The sequence below is a fragment of the Megalobrama amblycephala genome, linkage group LG11 (genome assembly GCF_018812025.1).
Source record: "Megalobrama amblycephala isolate DHTTF-2021 linkage group LG11, ASM1881202v1, whole genome shotgun sequence".
Lineage (NCBI taxonomy): Eukaryota > Metazoa > Chordata > Actinopteri > Cypriniformes > Xenocyprididae > Megalobrama > Megalobrama amblycephala.
Genome location: NC_063054.1, coordinates 33,584,283 through 33,605,468, shown reverse-complemented (window position 1 = coordinate 33,605,468; position 21,186 = coordinate 33,584,283). Strand labels below are relative to the sequence as shown.

General features: G+C 44.0%; 1 protein-coding gene across 2 annotated transcripts; it reads right to left on the bottom strand.

The window, feature by feature from the left end:
• Positions 1-384: 384 nt before the first annotated feature.
• si:dkey-206f10.1 (adenylate cyclase type 8) lies at positions 385-21,166 on the bottom strand. Of its 2 annotated transcripts, none has more exons than XM_048207579.1 (19): positions 18,007-21,166; positions 16,184-17,177; positions 15,807-15,956; positions 15,536-15,666; positions 15,099-15,210; positions 14,499-14,626; positions 14,091-14,249; positions 13,707-13,929; positions 13,424-13,609; positions 12,502-12,602; positions 12,174-12,378; positions 4,151-4,249; positions 3,895-4,067; positions 3,716-3,797; positions 3,386-3,544; positions 2,867-3,013; positions 2,678-2,770; positions 1,632-1,749; positions 385-1,206 (listed from the first exon to the last, which is right to left on the bottom strand). In XM_048207579.1, the coding sequence occupies exons 2-19, from the start codon at positions 17,072-17,074 to the stop codon at positions 779-781; spliced, it is 3,585 nt and encodes a 1,194-aa protein (XP_048063536.1). In that variant the 5' UTR covers positions 17,075-17,177; positions 18,007-21,166; the 3' UTR covers positions 385-778. The 2 variants fall into 2 exon arrangements, with proteins under 2 accessions (XP_048063536.1, XP_048063537.1); XM_048207580.1 differs by having other exon boundaries at positions 386-1,206; positions 13,740-13,929; positions 18,007-21,124.
• Positions 21,167-21,186: the final 20 nt, after the last annotated feature.

Here is a 21,186-nt window from a genome sequence, read left to right as displayed (position 1 = left end):
TTCCATTTTCCATGGAATATTAGACAAATTCTACAAAAAGGCTATAAAATCAGTTTGTGGTAAATGTGTCATGTGGGTGTTAAGTATGACATTTTATATTTTTAAATAAGATCCTCTGATCATTAAACATTAATTATATGAAAGTATTTCCTGGTCAATAAATGTGTACGTGTTCCAAGGCAATATAAAATGGCTTTTACATGTACATTTACATTTTAAATGGCATTTACATATATATTAACATCTCAGTGAAAATCAGAAACAAACCTCTGATGAAAACGCAGAAAAAGTAAAGAATAAAATATAGACTATTAACTTATAAAACTATATTTTAACTTTAAAAACAAATATTTTAGACTTTAAAAAATATTTGACATTTTCTTATCTTTATTATTTTTGTGAGGTACAAAATAATTGTAGTGATCATGAAACTTACAAAGAAGAGACAGTTTGTACACAATTTGTACATATGAGGTATTTTATGCTGTCATGGCAGGAATAAGGAACAATTCTGTAAACCGCCTTTTTCACATGATTATCAGAACGTTTACATTGGCTGTAGCAAAGTAAAATATACAACTGCAAAGTCTCATCAGATTGTTTCATTATAAGAAGTCCCAAGTGAAATGTATGAAAATATAATTTTAATTCAATTATTCTACTTGTGTTCTATAGACAAGTCCATATGAGGATTTTATATGATATTTGAGGTATTCTTTTGAAGATGAAGGCAGTGTCTCAACTCAAGTTACAGTGAATGCAAGTTTGATGTTTCACATCATAATTTTAAGTGGCTAAAGTTGCTGTTTGGCAGAGTGAAACCTCCATTGGTACCTCTCTGTTTCTCTCTGTGAATGGCCTGTACAAGGCCAAAGACCACAGCGGCCAGGGTGGTCCTCCCACTGCGTCCATTCTTTCCTCTGTCTGCAATACCGTTGCTTGCCATCTGACGCCTTTTGGTGCTGATGAAGTACGTTCGGACACGTCCCTTTCTCTCACTGACACCCTTGATGTATATCTCACCACGTAGCTCTAGCACAAAACCCCAGTCTGCTAGAATATTACGTGTGGCCTCAGGGACCTGAATCCTTCCACTGACTCCAGTACTGTCCATCCGGCTTGCCAAATTCACTGTCATGCCCCAGATATCATACTGGGGTTTGGTGGCACCGATGACCCCAGCAACAACAGGGCCATGGGCAATTCCTAGGGGGTATATTGACGTTACTCTTATTATATACTCATTGTTATTGTCATAAATTATAGGTAACTGTATATAGACTTCATAGTCAGAGTAGATGACATATTTAAAGGGACAGATTTGATTTTTTTTTTTTTTTTTTTGTACAAGGAAAGCATACAGGGTCTGTCAAGATCCAAAAAGCCTTTTGAAGCCATTCAATTGTAATGAATTTAGCTGAATTATTTCTTATATGCGACATGAACCAAAACAAGGCTGTGAGAGACAGAAGTACAGTCTGATCAATGTTAATACAACCCATATTTTTTATGGAAATGTATTATGATTTGCACCCAGGTACACTTTATTTACTTCTATACCTTACAGTCTCATTTGCATCAGATTAGATATAGCATCTACTTTGACTGAGGTCTATTCCACGAGCCATTACCAACACGCAGCTGGAAATTGTTTGAAGAATGTTTGTTGATCTCTCTCAGGGTCTCTTGCATAGCCAGAGCGAACAGAACCAACTCACTGAGATGATGTAGGTCATTCACAACACGAGACTGTCAGGATGAAGTACAGAACAATTATGATGCATAGATAGTTGGAAATTACAAATGTAAAATATAGCTGCAAGCCCAAACCCCATCACCGCCGCCAACCCCAGTAACTTCAGGGCAGCTATGTACGATAGGCAATATGCATTTAAAGCAGGTAAATGTAAAAGTCGTTTGAATATGCCACATTTACTGCAGCCAGCTGGTGCCACTATGACTGCTGAGCCACAACAGTCACATACATTACATCATTTATATTTAGATAAACTGCATGTAACAGGATGTCATAGGTCATCATTTGCATCTCAAAGTGTCCCAGACGTATTTATGTTAAGGTCATTGTATATTTTTATTAACCTAATAAATAAACTAATTATATATATATTGTAAAGGCACTACAAATGAACAGGTAATATGACTTTGTTTTGTTATTCAAATTGATATTATAAGATAAGGCCTAAGATATGTCTTACCCTAATGCAGGCAACTGCAGACAGCAATGAATGAGTTAAACTCTAAGCGATCAAGAGTGTAAAATAGACTCTTTCTCTCTCTCACACACACACACACTTTGTAAGTCCAGATGTATTTATCTTAAATTATTTTAATATTTTTATTAACCTAATTATTAAACTAATTATATAGACATATGTTTTAAGTGCACTATAAATAAACTGAATTCATGCCTGTCTTATCCTGTAATGCTACTCAGCAATGAATGGGTTAAACTCTAAAACATCAAGAGTGTAAAATAGACACACAGAGGCAAAGTAAGGCCTAATGAACAGTTGTAAACTGTTTACCATTCAGTTAATTCAGTTCAATACAAATGCAATATCTGATAAAAGTATTATGTCTGTACAGTTTTGTTAAATGTATATAAGTAGGCTAATCATATGAATGGGGGGGGGGTCTTTCTGTTAGCATGTTTTACCTGTTTATCCGGTGATAAACCAGATGCTGCCATGTAGCAACTGCCAATGGTTTTGATTTTCTCAATGTCCAAAAAATATGATTCCTCCAACAACTTTTCCAGAGAGAACCAAAAACAATGAGGGCTTGTGTAAGACAGATGATAGATAAATATCAACAAAAAAAGTACAACCTTTCATCAAAATCCTACCTCATCAAAGTCTGCAATGATCTCATTGAGCAGTCTGAGACACTCAACTCCCTCATGTTTGATCTCCTTCTGCTCATAGTAGTCATTAAAGCCAGCGATGGAGGCAAACATCACCCCCACCTCATCATAGGACTGAGAGTACAGCTCCTGAGAGGACAAAGACAACATAAAGCTTTTTGTAGTTGATTTGTTGTGCGTCATTATTGCTTATCCACCTTATTTTGCACAATTTTCTGTGAATGTGTGAGGCTTCCGAAAAATTAGTTGCAGGTTAGGGATCGACACAACCTCAAAACTGCTACGGATGTTAATGATACCTCTCAAACTGTGCAGGTTATTGAGGTGTGATATTTCTAAGCTATTAGACTTACTGTTTTCACCTGACGGATGATAAGATCACCCTAGGATCATTGAAGCAAACTCTGCACAGGCAAGTACCACTCACATTTTCTTCAAGTTTAAAATTAGCTCATAATTAATATCATCACTGATAGTAGCTTAGATATGACTCTGATGTACCTGGTCATGTCTGTTCCTCTCTAGAAAGTGACGAGCAACATGTGCAGGCAGGATGTTATGCAGTAGACACTCATTGTGTTCCCTCAGGTCTCTCATCTCCTGCACTTCCTGCTGAGCTTGCAAACGCCATAGGAAGTCCAGCCGTGTTGTGGCCTCCCACTGAATCAGAATGAGATGGTACAGAATAAGGACATTAATTACATTTTTCCTATGTTTTCCCATTCCCTGCCAGATAATGACTACATGCTATAAAGAATATAATGCTTCAGAGCAATTTGTTGTCAAAACTGAACACTGAAACTAAAAAAAAACAAACTGAAAATTTCATACCCGTCGTCCATTGTAGAACACAGCTATGACAAACATTGCCATCAACAGCATTGAGACTCCCTTTCTTCTGAGGTAGTGGGACCTTGTAAGTATAAAATGCAAATAAACGTTAAGTGTATGAAAGTAGTTTTTAAAAGCATTTCTAAATAGTGTGTTAGAGATTTATCATAGACACGCACCTACTTAACTGTTTCTGCTCTGGTTGTTGTACATACAGCATGTGGAAGGACACTTCAATGAAGTAAATATAGACGGCCACCACCAACAACAGAATAGTCAACTTCAAGAGAGAGCTCAGCCTCAGGAACACAGCACAGGTCACCATAGAAACCACTCCACTCAGAATGAAGAACTGTATATATAAGTATGATAAGCATGAAATATAATAAGAGGTAGGTGAATTCTTGACAACAGAACTTTATATATAAGTCACACCTCTGGATAGGTGCAGGCAGTAAGCGTCTTCTGGCTGGTCTGATATTCCTCTGTTTCACTGGTGTTTATTTCTCTTGTCTCAGTATAGTTACACCATATCTGAATAAGCACAAAATAAAAGGAGTCAAACTGTCATTGTAAAGCCCAATTTTTATCCTCCAACAATTAAAACGTCTCGGTTACGTATGTAACCCTCGTTCCCTGAAGGAGGGAACGGAGACGTACGTCAGTAGTGACCGACGAATTGGGATATCGCTAGAGAGCCCTATCAGCTTCGAGTGAACTAAAACAAGCCAATGGAATTGGCGTGCGATATTTGCATAATGCGCACCGCCTCCGACAGGTGTATATAAATAGGAAGCAGATGCAATCGCACTCTGTTTTTCGCTGAGGAGACAACTGGTGTCCGCACAACAACGAGGGTACAGAAACTGTGGCGACGGGACGTACGTCTCCGTTCCCTCCTTCAGGGAACGAGGGTTACATACGTAACCGAGACGTTCCCTTTCAGTCGGTCACGTTCGACGTACGTCAGTAGTGACCGACGAATTGGGATACCAAATAAAGCGCCACAGTTACGAAACCCCTTCCAGTGCCCAGTGCAAGCTCTAGCCACCCGTCGCACCAATTGGGACGGTGAAGGGGGCAGGCTTACGCCGAGAGAGTCTACTGCTGTTCCGACATACCCACTAAGTAAACTAGACTACACTGGGGAAGCGAACCCGTAGGGGACGCTGCGGAGGCCACTACCTACCCAATGGGGGAGGAGTTTACGTGGAGAATACACATATGGACTGGCCCGGGGGGCAGTACGCATATGGAGTCCCTGGGATGGCTCCACCTGGGTAGGGGGAGACTCATCTGACAGGTGACAGCAGAGCTGGCTCTGCTAAGGGAAAGACACGGACTCGCCGTGGGGAGTTTTAAACCGTGGACAATTACACATATGGGACCGCTCACGTAGAGGAGTCACGACATATGGAACCCAGCCAACAGACAACGTCGGTGACGGATGTAGGCATGGCATCAGACACTCCGCAATGTCCGAGCCGAAGGGGGAGGCGGAGGAACTCGACAGGGTTCGCCAAGCGGGGAACACGACTGGAGTAAAAAATATGCATGTATCCGGCCCAGGGGGCGGGAATGGCATTGCAAGCCGACACTTAGAGCGGGTTCAACGCGTCTACCGGCTAGTGGAAGCGAGTACACGGGAAGATACCGGCTCTACACGTAGGCTATAAAACCTAGCGAACGTGTTAGGTGTCGCCCAGCCTGCAGCTCTACAGATATCTGTCAGCGAGGCGCCCTGAGCCAGCGCCCAGGAAGAGGCCACTCCTCTGGTGGAGTGGGCTCTCAACCCAAGCGGGCAAGGCACGCCTTGGGAATCGTGCGCCAAGGCGATGGCATCCACTATCCAGTGGGCCATCCTCTGCTTGGAGACAGCCTTTCCCTTCTGCTGGCCTCCGTAACAGACGAAGAGCTGATCTGAGGTCCTGAAGCTTCGCGTTCTGTCCACGTACACACGCAGAGCGCGGACGGGACAGAGCAAAGCTAGGGCTGGGTCTGCCTCCTCCGAAGGCAGCGCTTGCAGGTTCACTACCTGATCTCTGAAGGGAGTGGTAGGAACCTTGGGCACATATCCAGGCCGGGGTCTCAGGATGACGTGAGAATCACCGGGCCCGAATTCTAGGCACGCTTCGTCAACCGAAAATGCATGCAGATCCCCTACCCTCTTAAGGGAAGCCAATGCAACCAGAAGAACCGTTTTAAGAGACATTAGTTTCCTTTTTAGGTTGACTGATTGCAAGGCTCAAAGGGATGACCCCGGAGAGCTGTGAGAACCAGGGTCAGATCCCAAGAGGGTACGGAGGAAGGGCGAGGATTCAGTCTCCTTGCCCCCCTCAGGAACCTGACGATCAGATCGTGTTTCCCCAGGGACTTACCCTCAACTGCGTGGTGATGTGCAGCGATAGCGGCAACATACACCTTCAGGGTGGAGGGAGACAGCCTTCGCTCCAGCCCTTCTAGCAGGAAGGAAAGCACGGATCTGACCGAGCATAATCGGGGGTCCTCTCAGCGTGTGGCGCACCATTCAATGAATAGGTTCCACTTCAGCGCATAGAGGCTCCGAGTAGAGGGAGCTCTAGCGGAAGTGATGGTGTCTACGACCGCTTGCGGAAGATCACTCAGAACCTCCGCATCCCGTCCAGGGACCACACGTGGAGGTTCCACGGGTCGGGACGCGGGTGCCATAGGGTGCCCCGTCTCTGAGTCAGGAGGTCCTTCCTCAGAGGAATCGGCCAGGGAGGGGCTGTCGCGAGGAGTGTGAGGTCCGAGAACCAGGTCCGAGTGGGCCAGTACGGCGCCACTAACAAGACCTGCTCCCCGTCCTCCCTGACCTTGCACAAGAGTTGTGCGAGAAGGCTCACTGGGGGAAACGCATATTTGCGCAGACCCTGGGGCCAGCTGTGTGCCAGGGCATCCGTGTCGAGCGTGCCGCCGGTCAGGGAACGCCGGCCACTCGCCCGCAAGTGGAGGCTGCCGTGGCAGCTCGTCGGCTGCACGGTTGAGCACACCTGGGACATGAGTGGCCCGAAGGGACCTCAGATGCTTCTGACTCCACAACAAGAGATGGCGGGCGAGTTGCGACATGCGACGGGAGCGTAGACCACCTTGATGGTTGATGTACGCAACGGCCGCAGTGCTGTCCGAGCGGACCAGTACGTGCTTGTCTGACAGCAGCTCCTTGAAGCGGCCCAGTGCAAGACGTACTGCTAGCAACTCCAGGCAATTGATATGCCAATGCAGCTGAGGCCCCATCCAAAGACCCGACACTGCATGCCGTTGTACGTGGCCCCCCATCCCGTGGCAGAGGCGTCTGTGGAGACCACAGCATGCCTGGACACTTGTTCGAGGGGTACTCCGGCCCGCAGGAACGAAGGATCCGACCACCGGATGAGGGTGCGACGGCAGCTCGGTGTCACGGGGACACGGAGCGTGCCGCGCTGCCACGCCCATCTCGGGACCCGGCCACAGAGCCAGTGTTGAAGCGGCCTCATATGGAGCAATCCGAGCGGTGTTACCGCGGCTGCAGATGCCATATGCCCCAGGAGCCTCTGAAATACTTTCAGTGGGGCCGCTGTCCTGCGCTTGAGCGTGCTCAGGCAGGTCAACACCGACTGGATGCGTTCCTCGGTGAGGCGCGCAGTCCGGGCGACCGAGTCTAGCTCGAGACCGAGACAAGAGATCCTCTGCCCGGGGGAGAGTTGCTCTTGTCCCAGTTGACCCGAAGCCCCAACCGGCTGAGGTGAGCTAAAACCATATCCCTGTGTTCGCACAACTGCGCTCGCGAGCTGGCCAGGATCAACCAGTCGTCGAGGTAGTTGAGAATACGAACGCCTTGTTCCTTGAGGGGAACAATGGCCGCCTCCGCAACCTTCGTGAAGACGCGGGGCGACAGGGCCAGCCCGAAGGGTAGGACTTTGTACTGATATGCTCGACCCTCGAACGCAAACCGTAGAAAGGGTCTGTGGCGAGGCAGAATCGAGACATGAAAGTACGCGTCCTTCAGGTCGATCGCTGCAAACCAATCCCGGGGACGGACGCATTCGAAAACGCGCTTCTGCGCATCTTGAACGGCAACTTGTAAAGGTACCGGTTCAAGACGCACAGATCCAGGATTGGCCATAGCCCACCGCCCTTTTTGGTACAATGAAGTAGTGGACTGTAAAACCACGACTTCATATCGGCTGGAGGGACCGGCTCGATTGCATCCTTCGCCAGGAGGACAGCAATCTCCGCCCGGAGAACAGGTGCGTTGTCCAGTGACACCTGAGTGTAGTGGACACCCCTGAAAACCGGGGACACCGGGCGAACTGAATCGCATAGCCGAGTCTGATGGTACGAATGAGCCAGCTGGACAGACTGGGGAGTGCTATCCACGCTTCCAGACACCGAGCCAGCGGGACCAAAGGCACCACAGACGCACCGGGGGTGGGCAGCGAGGCAGAGTACGGGGACCCGACTCGGACGGCATGGGAGCGGCCCGGAGTGTGGTCAGATTCTGCGAGGCAGCAGTGCGTATGGGAGACGGCGCACGGGGCGCGGCCTGCACCATCACACTGCCACCTGCTGGCGATGTGAGGGGGGCTGCGTGTGACAAGGCAGGGCCTCGCACACTGACAGCCGCAAGCAGAGTACGGGGACCCGACTCGGACGGCATGGGAGCGGCCCGGAGTGTGGTCAGACTCTGCGAGGTAGCAGTGTGAATGGGAGACGGCACATGGGGTGCGGCCTGAACCACCACACTGGAACCTGCTGGTGAAGTGAGAGAGGGCTGAGAGTGGCAAGGGGGGGCCTTGCACACTACCAGCCACACCCTCTTGGGACCTGGAGGATCAGATAACAGTTCTATTCGTGGGTACCGCTGGACTCCGGAGAGCCAGCGGCGGAACAGACCAGAAATCTCCACCCGGCCCTCCTCCGGGGAAAGAACTGTTTACTTCAGCTGCAGGTCACCATATCCCCAGGACCACCTCCTGCTAACCAACTGGGTTGGCTGCGGGGAGAGTGGGCTGGGTTTTAGGCCAGCTTGTGAGATGAGCACATCGAGAAAGTGTACTAGACGATAACACATCCCAGCAAGACTAGTCAGGGGTGTTTCCGGACCACCATGGTGGACATTGTCTGGCCAGAGGCCTGCGCTATGACCTGCATCATGCGTAGCTCAACCCTGACTCAGAACTACCCACATGCAATGAGTGCTTTGGCCTACCACGGACTTGCCGGGGCCAAGACCCATGCAGGGCAGAGGTGGTGTGCCCGTAGCACTGCGACCCCACCCTAAATGGTAGTGAGAGAGAAAAAACTTGTAATGCAGATTATGGCCCCCTTGGCGTTCCATATTTAACACCAAAGAGGCTACAAAACTGCCAAGTTTTTCCATGCACGTCCGGGCACAGGGGGCGGGGCAAGGCGAGTGCGCGTCACACAACGCCCCCAGGGGCCCGGGAAAGCATGGTTGTCAAGTCTGAATCTGATTCAGCATGAGCACATCACGACTGTGGGACGCTCAGCATCATCTTCATTTTCAGAGCCCAACAATACTCTCTCCAATGTAGCAGTCGACATCTGATCCTCTGCTGGAGCTCCGACTAAGACGCTAGGTCCCTCATGAGAAGGACCAGCAATCCAAGCAGAAGCTACCAGCCATGTTGGACAGTGAATGTGGTCGTCCAACTGGACGACACACGGCGCACTGGGCGCCGACGTGGCCATGTTTTATTAAACATGAACCACTCACGGACATAGTCACAACATGTTTGCGATGCACTAGAGGAGTGGGGGGCCCACGGAGAATGGCTCGGCGGGTATAGCCCCACTGTGATCCTCTGGTCACCCAGGCTTATTAACCAAAGTAGTATTTTTCTTATTCAGAAAAATAAACTAGATCGGGGAATAAGTGAGGGGACTCCACCTCATTAAAGGCGCTTGAGTCTCGACCGTGCATCTAGAGCGCCAGACGACGCGCAGGGTTGCCATGGCAACGCACGCTGTCAGCCGGCAGCTCGACGGCACACGGCGCGCTGAACGCTCAAGCCCTTACGAGAAAGGCGAGACAAACAACGCGCCGACGTGGGCATATTCTCATAAGAGAATATGAACCACCCACAAACACAGTCTCAGCACACTAAGCAGACATGAGAGAAAGTGATTGTGGCCGTCAGTGAGGATAGGAAACGACCGCCTCCAGAAACGCACAGACAGAATGACGTCTTGAAAAAGACGCAGTGTCTGTCTGTGAAGCTCTTTTAGAAGGGGAAGAGTCAGCTCTCTCGTGCTGAAGCACACAGGGAGTGACACGATGTGTTCAGGTACACCACTCCCCGAACACACCGGGAGGAACCAGCCCAAATCGCAACAGACAACTGCGTTTTATATGGGAATTCAGTTACTGTTAAAACAGCAGTTGAGAGCTTAAGCTCAGGCTCCCCGGGAAGCTCGCGACCTCGCTGTTGTGCCTTAACGCCAACACAAACAGACGCTGAATCTCCAAGGCTGTTTAGTTTCACTCTTGTGAAGTCTGAAGCTGGACACCAACTGTTGGCTCCGAAGCGAAAGACAGAGTGCGATTGCATCTGCTTCCTATTTATATACACCTGTCGGAGGCGGTGCGCATTATGCAAATATCGCACGCCAATTCCATTGGCTTGTTTTAGTTCACTCGAAGCTGATAGGGCTCTCTAGCGATATCCCAATTCGTCGGTCACTACTGACGTACGTCGAACGTGACCGACTGAAAGGGAACATACTATTCGGTTGTTAAGTCTGACGTCACGCGGCAGCACTTCCGGGTCCAAACGCTCTGTCTCATACCACAAGAAAAACAACAAACGGTGCTAATATACACACATAGTGTGGTGTAATACTACAAAAACCTTATAATCATAACCTTTATCTCCATACCAAAATTCCAAATGGCCAGACAGTGATTCATCTTTTATAAATCGTGCTAATATACACACATAGTGTGGTGTAATACTACAAAAACCTTATAATCATAACCTTTATCTCCATATACCAAAATTCCAAATGGCCAGACAGTGATTCATCTTTTGTAAATCGTTAAAATATTAATGTCTGTGAGCACGGAGACTGTTGTGTAGACATTTAATACTTATATATGTAAGTATTTAAAATGTTTAACTTTTTAAAATGTTTGAGGTTTAATATAAATAAATAGAGCTCATAAACGGCTGTCGATGGCATTTGCAAGTGAAACGAGTTGAGGCTTGGACCCAGAAACGGCGTTCCTTACGTCACAGCGGATAGGGCTTTTCACACTTGAAACAGTTAACACTGAGTCATTCTAAACCCCGGGTAAACAGAATCCTGGGTTATCTTGCTTAATGTTTCAAACTGCTCATAATTTACCCTGTGCAATTAATCCTGGGTATTTATAAGATGACATTTGACATTGTACATTCCTAAATCCTGGGTTAACATTCTTATTTGCATATTTACGGTGTCAGTGTCATTGATTGGATAAACGAAGCATGCAACCTGTTTACATAGACTGTACTATTGAGATTATACTGAATGGACATTTCAGACTATAAAAGGTAAGAATGAAACAGTCTCTTCTTCATTCAAATTATAGCGTTTTCTGTCAGCATTTGACATTTTCCCTCTCAAACGCTGAATTTACTGTTTATACACAGTGCGCAGTGTTTCCGTGACTGTCCAAAGCAGGCAAATATGAGTAGACGATTGGTTATCTGTTGGCAAAGCGTCTAGCTGTAACATTCTAACGTTGTTTCACACTGTATAAGTTTGGCACCGCAATGTGGGGTTAACATTGCAAAAGCTGTGCTAACTCTGCTCCGGAGCAGGGCTTCATAAGCAGTTGGTGGCTTTTAACCCCTCTTCATAAGTGGGGTTAAAAGTAGTGTTTAGAATGATGATAACCTGGGGTTAAGCACAGAGTGAAAATCCCTTATGAGACCGTTTAAGTAATTTGATATGGTAAGTAGTCATTTAGCACACTTTTATCCAAAGCAACTTCACAAAATACAAGGTGAGCAGGGTTAAGTGTCTTATTCAAGGGTTGTGTCTAGATAACCCCTTCCAAAACAACTTGCGAGATTCACATTCGACATTCATACACAGTTTATTTAAAATCCCACAGTAATCCTATCTCTGACCCTATCCTTGGTAGGAGCACATGCAAATCCCATGAGAGTTTCACAGAACAATGTTTACCATCTCGAAACAACCTTGGTCAAGGACTCAATGCTTCAAACAGCCACCTGAGCTTAGCCATGAGCTTACCAGCCCTGAGCTTTACCCACTATGCCACACCATCCAAAAAAAACAACAACAAAAAACCTACACGTTATGTTTGGGTATTGCTCAAGAGGCAAATTGATGACATTTACCACCTAAATTGCCATCATAACCAATCACAGAATTCAAAATTGAGTTTTTTAAAATTGCACAAAAAATAAATTCATGCAAGTCTCACCATGTCAAAGAGGGCCATGCCAAAGTTGATGGCTATAGCCGTGACAGTGAGAATGTTACGCATACTGTTGTTTTCATGGATCCAGCAGCAGAACTGCTGAAGGATGCCAGGAGAATGTTTGAACTCTTCAGCCAGGACCATCACAAGCAATAATAGATATCCCAGCAAGAACAGACAAAACTGTAATGCTGTCCAGTGATACAACCTGCAGATAAGACAATGAAGGCAGTGGAGAATGAAGGTGAAGTTTAACACATAAGCTCTATGTAAAAGTGACAAAAATATAATCTTATTCACGTGATAAACATCAGTTGACTAGACTCTTTACCTGGGTACAGGGATGAGGGCTTGGACAGTCATGAGGAGAAGAAACATGATGAAGGAGCAAACTAAATTGGTCTTAAACATCTCATCCCTCACCTGTGAGAACTGAACCAAGGAGCAAAATATAAACAGTCAGTTTTTGGATTTAAAAGACACCCTTAAGGTGATGATACACGGGGCAACTTTTTGAGCAATGTTGCCGAGCAACGTTGCTTGGGCACTTTCCCACTGAGAATGAGCAACAAATATATATCTGGATACGTTAGATCGGTCGTGGGCAATTTTTTGAGATCCTCCAATCAGAATGTTAGCAGCCAATCACGTGACCAGTTCGGAGCTTTCAGAAAAAATTCAAACAAGATGGCAGCCTCTCAGCGGCAGTGGAGCGGAGAAAAGGAGTGTGAACTTTTATCTTTTTACACTAGTAAGTTGTCATGCGTCAACCCAAAACAGGGAATTTACCTCATATATTGCTTAAAATACCAACAACTGTCCGAAAGTAATGTGTGTATGCTGTAATGAAGCTATTGAATGATTTCAGTTAAATACTAAAAAGACGGGATTTTTTAATGTCTCCAGTAGCGTAGGCTGTAGGGCGTTTGACATTTGAATAGCTTTTGACGCGATCGACGCGGGTTCGAATCCGCCTTTTGCCGAGCAACATTGCTCAAAAAGTTGCCCCGTGTATCATCACCTTTAGGTTTAGAAAGAAAACATACACATTTCAGTTTAATCCAGGTTGGAGCTAAACTCTCTGGATCTTGAGGTCTGGAGTTGAGGACCCCGATCTAGACTATCCAAACCAGTGTTAATGTAGTCCGAGTCGAGACAGAGACCAAGTCATGTCTGAGTTTGTGACCAGACTCTGTCTCGAGTCCAAGACAATTTTTTTTTTCACATATCACATCACACCCTGCCCCTTGTACCTTCTCCTCAATGTGTGTATCCTTAAACACCAACGTGGCTGGAGTGATGTGCTCCTGACGCATGCGCTCACTGCTGCGGAGATCAACTGCGTGCTCTATCCGTTTGTTGATCTCCTTGGACGTGGATCTGCACACTGAGGATGAAGGAAGTTGTGTGTAAGAGCCACTGGAGAAGGAGGCCAAGATCTGCAAGGTTAAAATAAACCAGACAGGTAGACCCATTATACAAGAATTGGAAATCATCTTCAGTGTTTTTCTTTGTTCTACTGATAGAGAGCCATACACAGTTAATATCAATGATGTTGCTACATGGAACCTCTTTGTTCCAGGGACGGGTTTTTGAATGATCTGCTTTAATTTCATCTAGGTCCTCTTCCTTGTGGCAGATAAGGAAAGTGTCAATTTTGTGTTTTCGCAGGAACTCATTGCGTTCATAACCACGCCCTTCCTCTGTTTGGTAGTTCCCATCCAAGCAGTCCAAAGTAGCGCGTGAAATGTGAATGCGTCTATTGATAAAACAGACAGTCAGAAGAGAGTGTTACACACAGAAGCAATTCCTTGTAAGTGAAATTGTTCAAACAACTAGTCTGTTTAAAGTCTTGGAGCAAAGATTGGGGTAATGTAAGATTGGAATGTCTACCCCCTGTATAAAGTTTTGGTCACTCACCCAGGGATCCCCCCTGCTTCAAGCATGTTGGCAATGCCTACATCCCAGGACCACACATCAAACTGCCATTTTTGTAGACCAAGAACCCCACAAAGAACAGAGCCAGAGTGGATCCCAATCCGCATATCCATGTCAAAGTTCAGTTGTCTCCTTATAGATCTAAGAATATACAGATACAAATCCTTGATTCCTGTACAAATAAGCTCAGAAGGAGAGTAAACTAATATTAGTTTAAGTCACAGAGCCATTGATTCAGCTTTCCAGAATTAGGCAACCAAAATGATGTTCACCTTATCCAGTGTTACAGTTGTTCATGGCATGCACTTCGATCATCTAAAGCACATAATATTTCCAACTCTACAGAAACTCTCAGAACATGGTTATACAGGGAATGGCACTGTGTTGTACCGTATAGTGCTGATCATAGCTAGTCCCATCTCCACACAGCAGCGGGCATGTGCTCGCTGAGGCTCTGGTACTCCAGACACACAGTAGTAACAGTCCCCTAAGATTTTTATTCTCAAGCAGTCATATTCCTAAAAAGACACAAATTGGAAATATCAACCGAACACATCTTAGATGAGTTTTAAAATGCACTATAGTGATTTGTCAATGATTTTAAATGAGTGAGATATGAGTGAGTGAAGTGACCTGTAGCCAATTTGTGACCTGTGACCATTTCACCGATCCAAGTGCACAGACCAGTGAGTATTGAACACACACCCGGAGCAGTGGGCAGCCTTTTTTCTTTTTCTTTTTTTTTTTTGCTGCAGCACCCAGGGAGCAATTGGGGGTTAGGTGCCTTGCTCAAGGGCACCTCAGTTGTGGGTAATGTGGAGAGTGCTGTTTATTCACTTCCCCCACTTACATTTTCTGCCGGTACTGAGACTCAGACCCACAACCTCGGACTCTCTAACCATTAGGATACAACTGCCCACAAATTAAGACACTCTATTGGAAGCTCTAAAATCCCAACTTCAGACAGTCATATAAAATCGGAAAGCTTACCTCAGCTAGCCGGTCAAATTGTCCAAAGAGCTCATTGAGTAAGCGCACTAACTCCTGAGCAGACATGTTCATGGATAATAGTGTGAAGCCCTTTATATCAGCAAAGAGGATACTGTGAAGGAAAGATAATAAGTGAGGTGATGATAAAGATTAAGTAGTGACAGTGAGAAATTAGTAATATTTTTTAGTTCAGTCATGAATTGCATCTTTCCATGAGGACCAAACTGCAAATTACATTTCCAGTGACATTAGGGTGTTAAAGACAACATAGACATTACATTCTTTAGGTGATCCAAATGTTTGTTTGGTTTTTTTAGTAAATTCAAATGATCTCCTCTAGAAAATAATATTTAATTTGGAATGGAATAGTCATATTCTATTTATCCTTGCTGTATATCTTATCGCTGAAACATGTCCTGATAGAGGCTATGAGATACCTGACATCTTTGTACTGATGGATATATATTTTGTGAAATTGCTGAGGATCGAGGTCATCATCCATAGAAGTCATATCAGCAATCATCTCCAAGGCAACAAAGCGGGGTAGGATCGACAGCACCAAACGCTCCTGAGATGGGAACAAAAGCTGACCTCAGAACTTTTACTTTTATACTAGATGTGTTCTTCCAATCGTTCATATTAACACTAATTTGTTACCATTACTGGACAAACGATACTGGAATCTCATACAGACTTTAATTCTCTTGCCTGTCTCTGGTTTTCCGTTTCTAGTTTCATGCGGCCTTCGATGCAGCGGCGTGTCTCAAGAAAGGCTTGTCTCTGGGACCGGTCGGTCAGGTAATGGATGAACAGACCCGCCACGTTCATGCATGTGTACAGTAAAGCCTTGGCGAGAATCTAAAGATAAAGAGGCCAATTGAGAATCAGTCTCTTAGAAAGGAAACGGAAATGACTGTACCTGGGAGAACTAGAGCTAGATTGATAAATGATTTGTTTGGTTAGACAAGCAACTCATACATCCATCACCATATACACCTGTCACTGACTCATCCATATATATATATATATATATATATATATATATATATATATATATCATTTATCCATCCATGATCCATCTCTACCTTTCTTAGCAGTCCCACTTCACTGAGGTTACGTATGGTCTCTGCAATGAGGTGCAATATGGAGGTGAGTGTGCCAGCTCCGATAGCCCAGAGCAGTGACAGTGGCAGCAGAGTGTATGTGGCAAACAGGGTGAACAGAACATACCAGGATTGGTCTCTTTCCAATCCGTATGCCAGCCCACCCAATATCTGAGCAGTCTGTGACAGCCAGCTAGCCATACCAGCGTAATGCAACCACCTTGGGGAATGTGAGCGTTTACAGGTGAGTACCAAAACACACAGGGCAGTTGCGCAGGCCATGAAGAACCCTGTAAACCAGCCCAGGAGTATGTCCGAACCATCCGGTGCCAGGGCCAGGTAGAGCAAAAGCAGGTGCAGTTTGGCAGCTGCATCAATAATGTTTGTGACAACTAATGAGGTTCTTCTGGTGTGTGAGGAATGGCGCTGGTAGAGTTTCTCGAGATCTTTGGATTTGAAGATGTGTCTCAATGTTGGCACATACACCCCATGGATGATGTGGCCCCAGTGCACAAAAAAGTCAGCATCACTGACATAGTCCGCAGATGCTCCAGTCTGCGTACTAGATGAACTACCGCGTTCCCCGAAAAAGGATGGATGAACTCTGGCAACCGAGGAACGCCGTTTTGTCATACCCCGTGATGCTTTGTTGCGTATCTGTTGGTTGATTTCCTCAATATAGGCATCAGTGACGTGAATCTTCTGGGCCGGCTCCATGCCGAACTGCTGCCTCAGCCCCCGTTGGCTGATGATGTGTTTCACAGCATTCTGCCACAGCAGTTGTTTGCGCCGTACACCTGGTGACATTGGAGTGGATATGCAGGATGGTGGCTGCATCTTGTGAATGTCAGTCGTGTCACTGAATGTTACCATGACAACCACAGGCTTATCTTGCCACCATTACTCATGAAATAGGAACTCGCTGAATCTCCTTTTCAGAGAGGAGTTTAGGTGGCCCATTCAGGGTCATCTGCATCTGAAAATAGAAAAAAGGAAATTACAGCACTTAATATGCATTTTCTCTGCCATAAGCAAATTCTTGTTGCTTTACTTGTTGCTAACTGCATTAGCTGAATGTATTCAACAGGTGTACAAGTAACAACATTGTTGACACATCAGGCTGATTAACTGGACCTGTGATGTCACCCTATGCTCTAAAAGAGGCTGCCAGATTTAGTACTGAGCTCCGTAATACTGTTAGCTGCTATAAACAATCCCACCGTACACAACCCATCCCACACCTGTGATCCAAACTTAAACCAGCTCTTACTCAGAAAGCATAGATCAGTTTACAGATTTCAGATGTAAACAGAAGTGATCAACGCAAGAGATCTTTTATGCAGTCCTTACCACAATGTACAATACAGTGTAAATGTTGTTTCTAAAACTAGATAATAAATTAAAAGCAAAATGCTGGTATAAAATTCTATATACAGTATTATTTTTTTTCAGTATATCCTAATTTTAGTATATCCTAGTATATCCTAATTAGTGTATCCTAATTTTTTTTTCTATATAATTAAACATTTATTTTTTACACTAATATAAAAACTGACTGGAAAATATTATAACCTACACATTAGGATTTTTTTCTGTAAAATATATAAATATACAAAACAGATTATTTATACATATGATATGTATATTATTTTATTATTATATAATTATTTAAACATATAAGTAATGTTAATGTATATTTATACATCAAAATAGAAATATATTATATATACATCCAACATTTCCCATAATTTTTTATGTATCAATCATGAAGCAAGTGCATTGGAAATAATAGTTAATTTGCTTACCTGTGAAGTAATAAACTTCCCAACACTTCTTTGTACATTTTGCTGCTCTTTGAAAAATCCACTTCTTCATCTCCATCAAAGAGTCGTTCCTTTGATTCTCTTCATCCTAGATATTGTTGTTATGCACAGCATTCTTCTCAAAAGGCAGGTAAAGTAAGACATATGCAAAATATCTACGCAATCTATATACCAACTTGGTGAAGAAAAAGCACAACACGTTTTTCCAATTCAATGAGCTGAGAAGCGATCAACAGATTGCCACGCCGAAAGCGAGACGGAAGCTCAAGTTTCCCAAATAGGATTACTTACTCAGCACTCATGCCCTGGCTACTCAGAGCATCCATCACTGACATCACATGATGCAGAGTAGAGAAAACCTGAGCGAATAAGAGCCCTTCAGGGTCAAAGTTCAGTACCTTAACACTTCTGAGAGATTTCTGTCAATAAATCTCTCATGAAATAAGATAAAACGGTAAACAATGTAAATGCAAAGGGTACAAAATACGTGCATACAGGATGAAAATCCATGTAAAATGACATATACAATTTTGACACAACGTTTATATTTAAAATAATAGAGGCAGGGCAGAGGAGTAAAAGATATCAAAAGAAAGTATCTGATTGGCTGAACTGAGCTAAGCAGGTCAGTAGGATCAGTTAATGTTGGCTATAAGCTGGATAAAGTGCTTGAGACAGAATTTACTAAATGTGCACTCTGCACAAGACTTCAGACAGAGACCTGATGAGGAGAAAGTCTTCACAAGGCAAAATCAGGAAATACCAAACAATGCAAACTAAAAGGTAGTGACTCGCTTGCCCCCTTACTGTTGCTGTACCAGGATACAGTAATGGTATCAATTGCTGATACATCATGACACATGATATACCACTGTACCATTCACATATACATGTATACTTAGATACATACCATGATACTGTACATGTCCAAAACACCACAATCATTTACAATGGTACTCTTTTATGTAAACCCTTCAGTGCAATCATATTTAAATGAAGGAGTTTGTCCATAACCATAGTTCTGAAATAAAGTGCACATTCTTAATTAAAGAAAATGTGAATGGTACTTGCCTGCGCTAAAATTGCTGCCCAAATACTAGCGATTTGTGGGTACAAGGGTGTTGCTAGGTGGTGGCTAGGATGTTCTGGTTGTTCATTCACTGTGTGAAAATGGTCTGATCGCTTAGAAAATAAGTTTAATACTTAAGGTTGGGGATTTCAGCAAACACCTAAACCTAAGCAAGTAAGGCTTGCCTTAGCAAAAATCCACTAATGTTATTTCACATGAGGAAAATGAGGAAACACCAGACAGAGAAATATTGGTAGACTTATTGAACACATTGACCATGGTCACCATGGATGTAGGCTTACTGTCAGTTAATACAGTCAATCTACAAAATACTGCATCACATTAATGGAAATGAAAAGTAAAAAAAAAAAAAAAAGAGTGCTTTTCATGCAGCTTCATTACTGGGAGAGGATGAGATTTTACTGTGGACTGTGGTGTATGGTGGGCTCTAGAGGGACTTAATCAGCATTAGCAATGGTAGCTTGGCTCTAATGGGATTCCCAGAGCTCACTAATCAGTTAATACACACATGATTGAATCCAGTTCTCCTTAAACAGCAACAGATCTTTCCTGAGCCCTATACCTGCTGCCAGGCACCCAGCTAAGGCTTCAAAACTGCTATTTCTGATCCTGGCCAAACCCCATCTGAGTTAAACTTAGCAGTTACTTTTCTTGTGCACAAGGAGGTCAAACCACATTTTGGTGAACTAGTCTAACAGAGGCCAGCTAGTAAAGAGATAAACCTCAAAAATAAGGTAAAACCTCACTCCTTTGGCCTCAAGAGGTGTGTTAGCGACTGAGGCTATGGTTTTTAGCGTCCTTGTTAGCGTGCCCGCCTCTCAAGCTGGAAACGCTGGTTCGGATCCTGCTTGAAGCGGTGTGAGTAGAACTAAAGGGATTACACTTGCCAAATGAATTATGCAAAATGTTGGCTAGAAGTGCACCTTACTGATGATGGATTTTTAATCACTTGAAAACTGCTCCATTAATCAAAGTGGGATCCTTTTTTTTTTAAATAATAAGTGACGAATTGTCAAACAGCAGTGGATCCATTTTTGCCTGCCTTGAAGTGTACACTAAACAGAGAATATGAGGTAGATTAGAGATAGGACAAGGATGTGTTTCACTGATATTTACCTTGGTCACTAAAACATGGCAAGCATTATTTCATTATTTGGAATGGCACAATACATCTTAATGTATATTAATTGAGTGCATAATTCGTGGACACAGTTGACTGGTATACTACAGACAGAAATATACAATAAGAAAGATACTAAAGTAGCAGAGAGGTTATATTGGGTGAATGTGATTTAAGGTAGAGAGTATTAGCTCTTCTAAAAACACCCGTAAAGAAGGTGGCTCCTGGCCAGTGTAAACACACACACACACACACACACACACACACACACAAACAAAATCATTTAGAAACATTATGTTTCAGCAGCATAATGTCATGATGTTATTGTTGCTTTTATTGAATTTAATTGGTTAATCTTAATTTAACTAAAGTGTTAACAGTTTGAAACATATATATTAATGATATTTATTTAATCTAAATGTTTCTAATCTTGATTGAGAAAAATAGACTGAGAATGTGCCTGCATTACCTGCAAAATTTCTATGGTCAAGCCTTGCCCAGCACCACTTGCATGACATGCTGCCATCAGGTGGTTGTATCAGCTGCACTTCACAATGCATCACTGCTCACGTGCCTGCCTGACATCACTTAAGAGAGCATCTTCATCATCATATGTCTTCATCTGTAACTTCAGTGCAATTAAAAGCCTTTCCCAATGATTCCAGGAACCTAAAGAGCCATTTCTCGGAAAAGTCAAAAAACAACAAAATAGAAACTGGTACTTTGTTGCATGATGAATTATTCTGGAAGTGTTTAGCTATTAATTTTGATTTGCATTATTATTGTTATTAATAATAAAAAAAAAAAAAAAACTGACACTTCAATGCATGATGAATTCATATGGACATGTTCAGCTATTAATTTTAATTCACATTATTAATAATAAAAAATAGAGCAGCAACCAACGCTTCAGTGCATGATGAATTAATTTGGTTTATCTAATAAACGTAAA

Coding starts and splice junctions, on each gene's coding strand:
- si:dkey-206f10.1 (XM_048207579.1), bottom strand. CDS start 17,074: ATGGTAACATTCAGTGACACGACTGACATTCACAAGATGCAGCCACCA. Junction 4,068..4,150: donor CTGCCTGCACCTATCCAGAG/GTGTGACTTATA, acceptor TTATATATACAG/TTCTTCATTCTGAGTGGAGT. Junction 3,014..3,385: donor AGAGGAACAGACATGACCAG/GTACATCAGAGT, acceptor TTGTCCTCTCAG/GAGCTGTACTCTCAGTCCTA.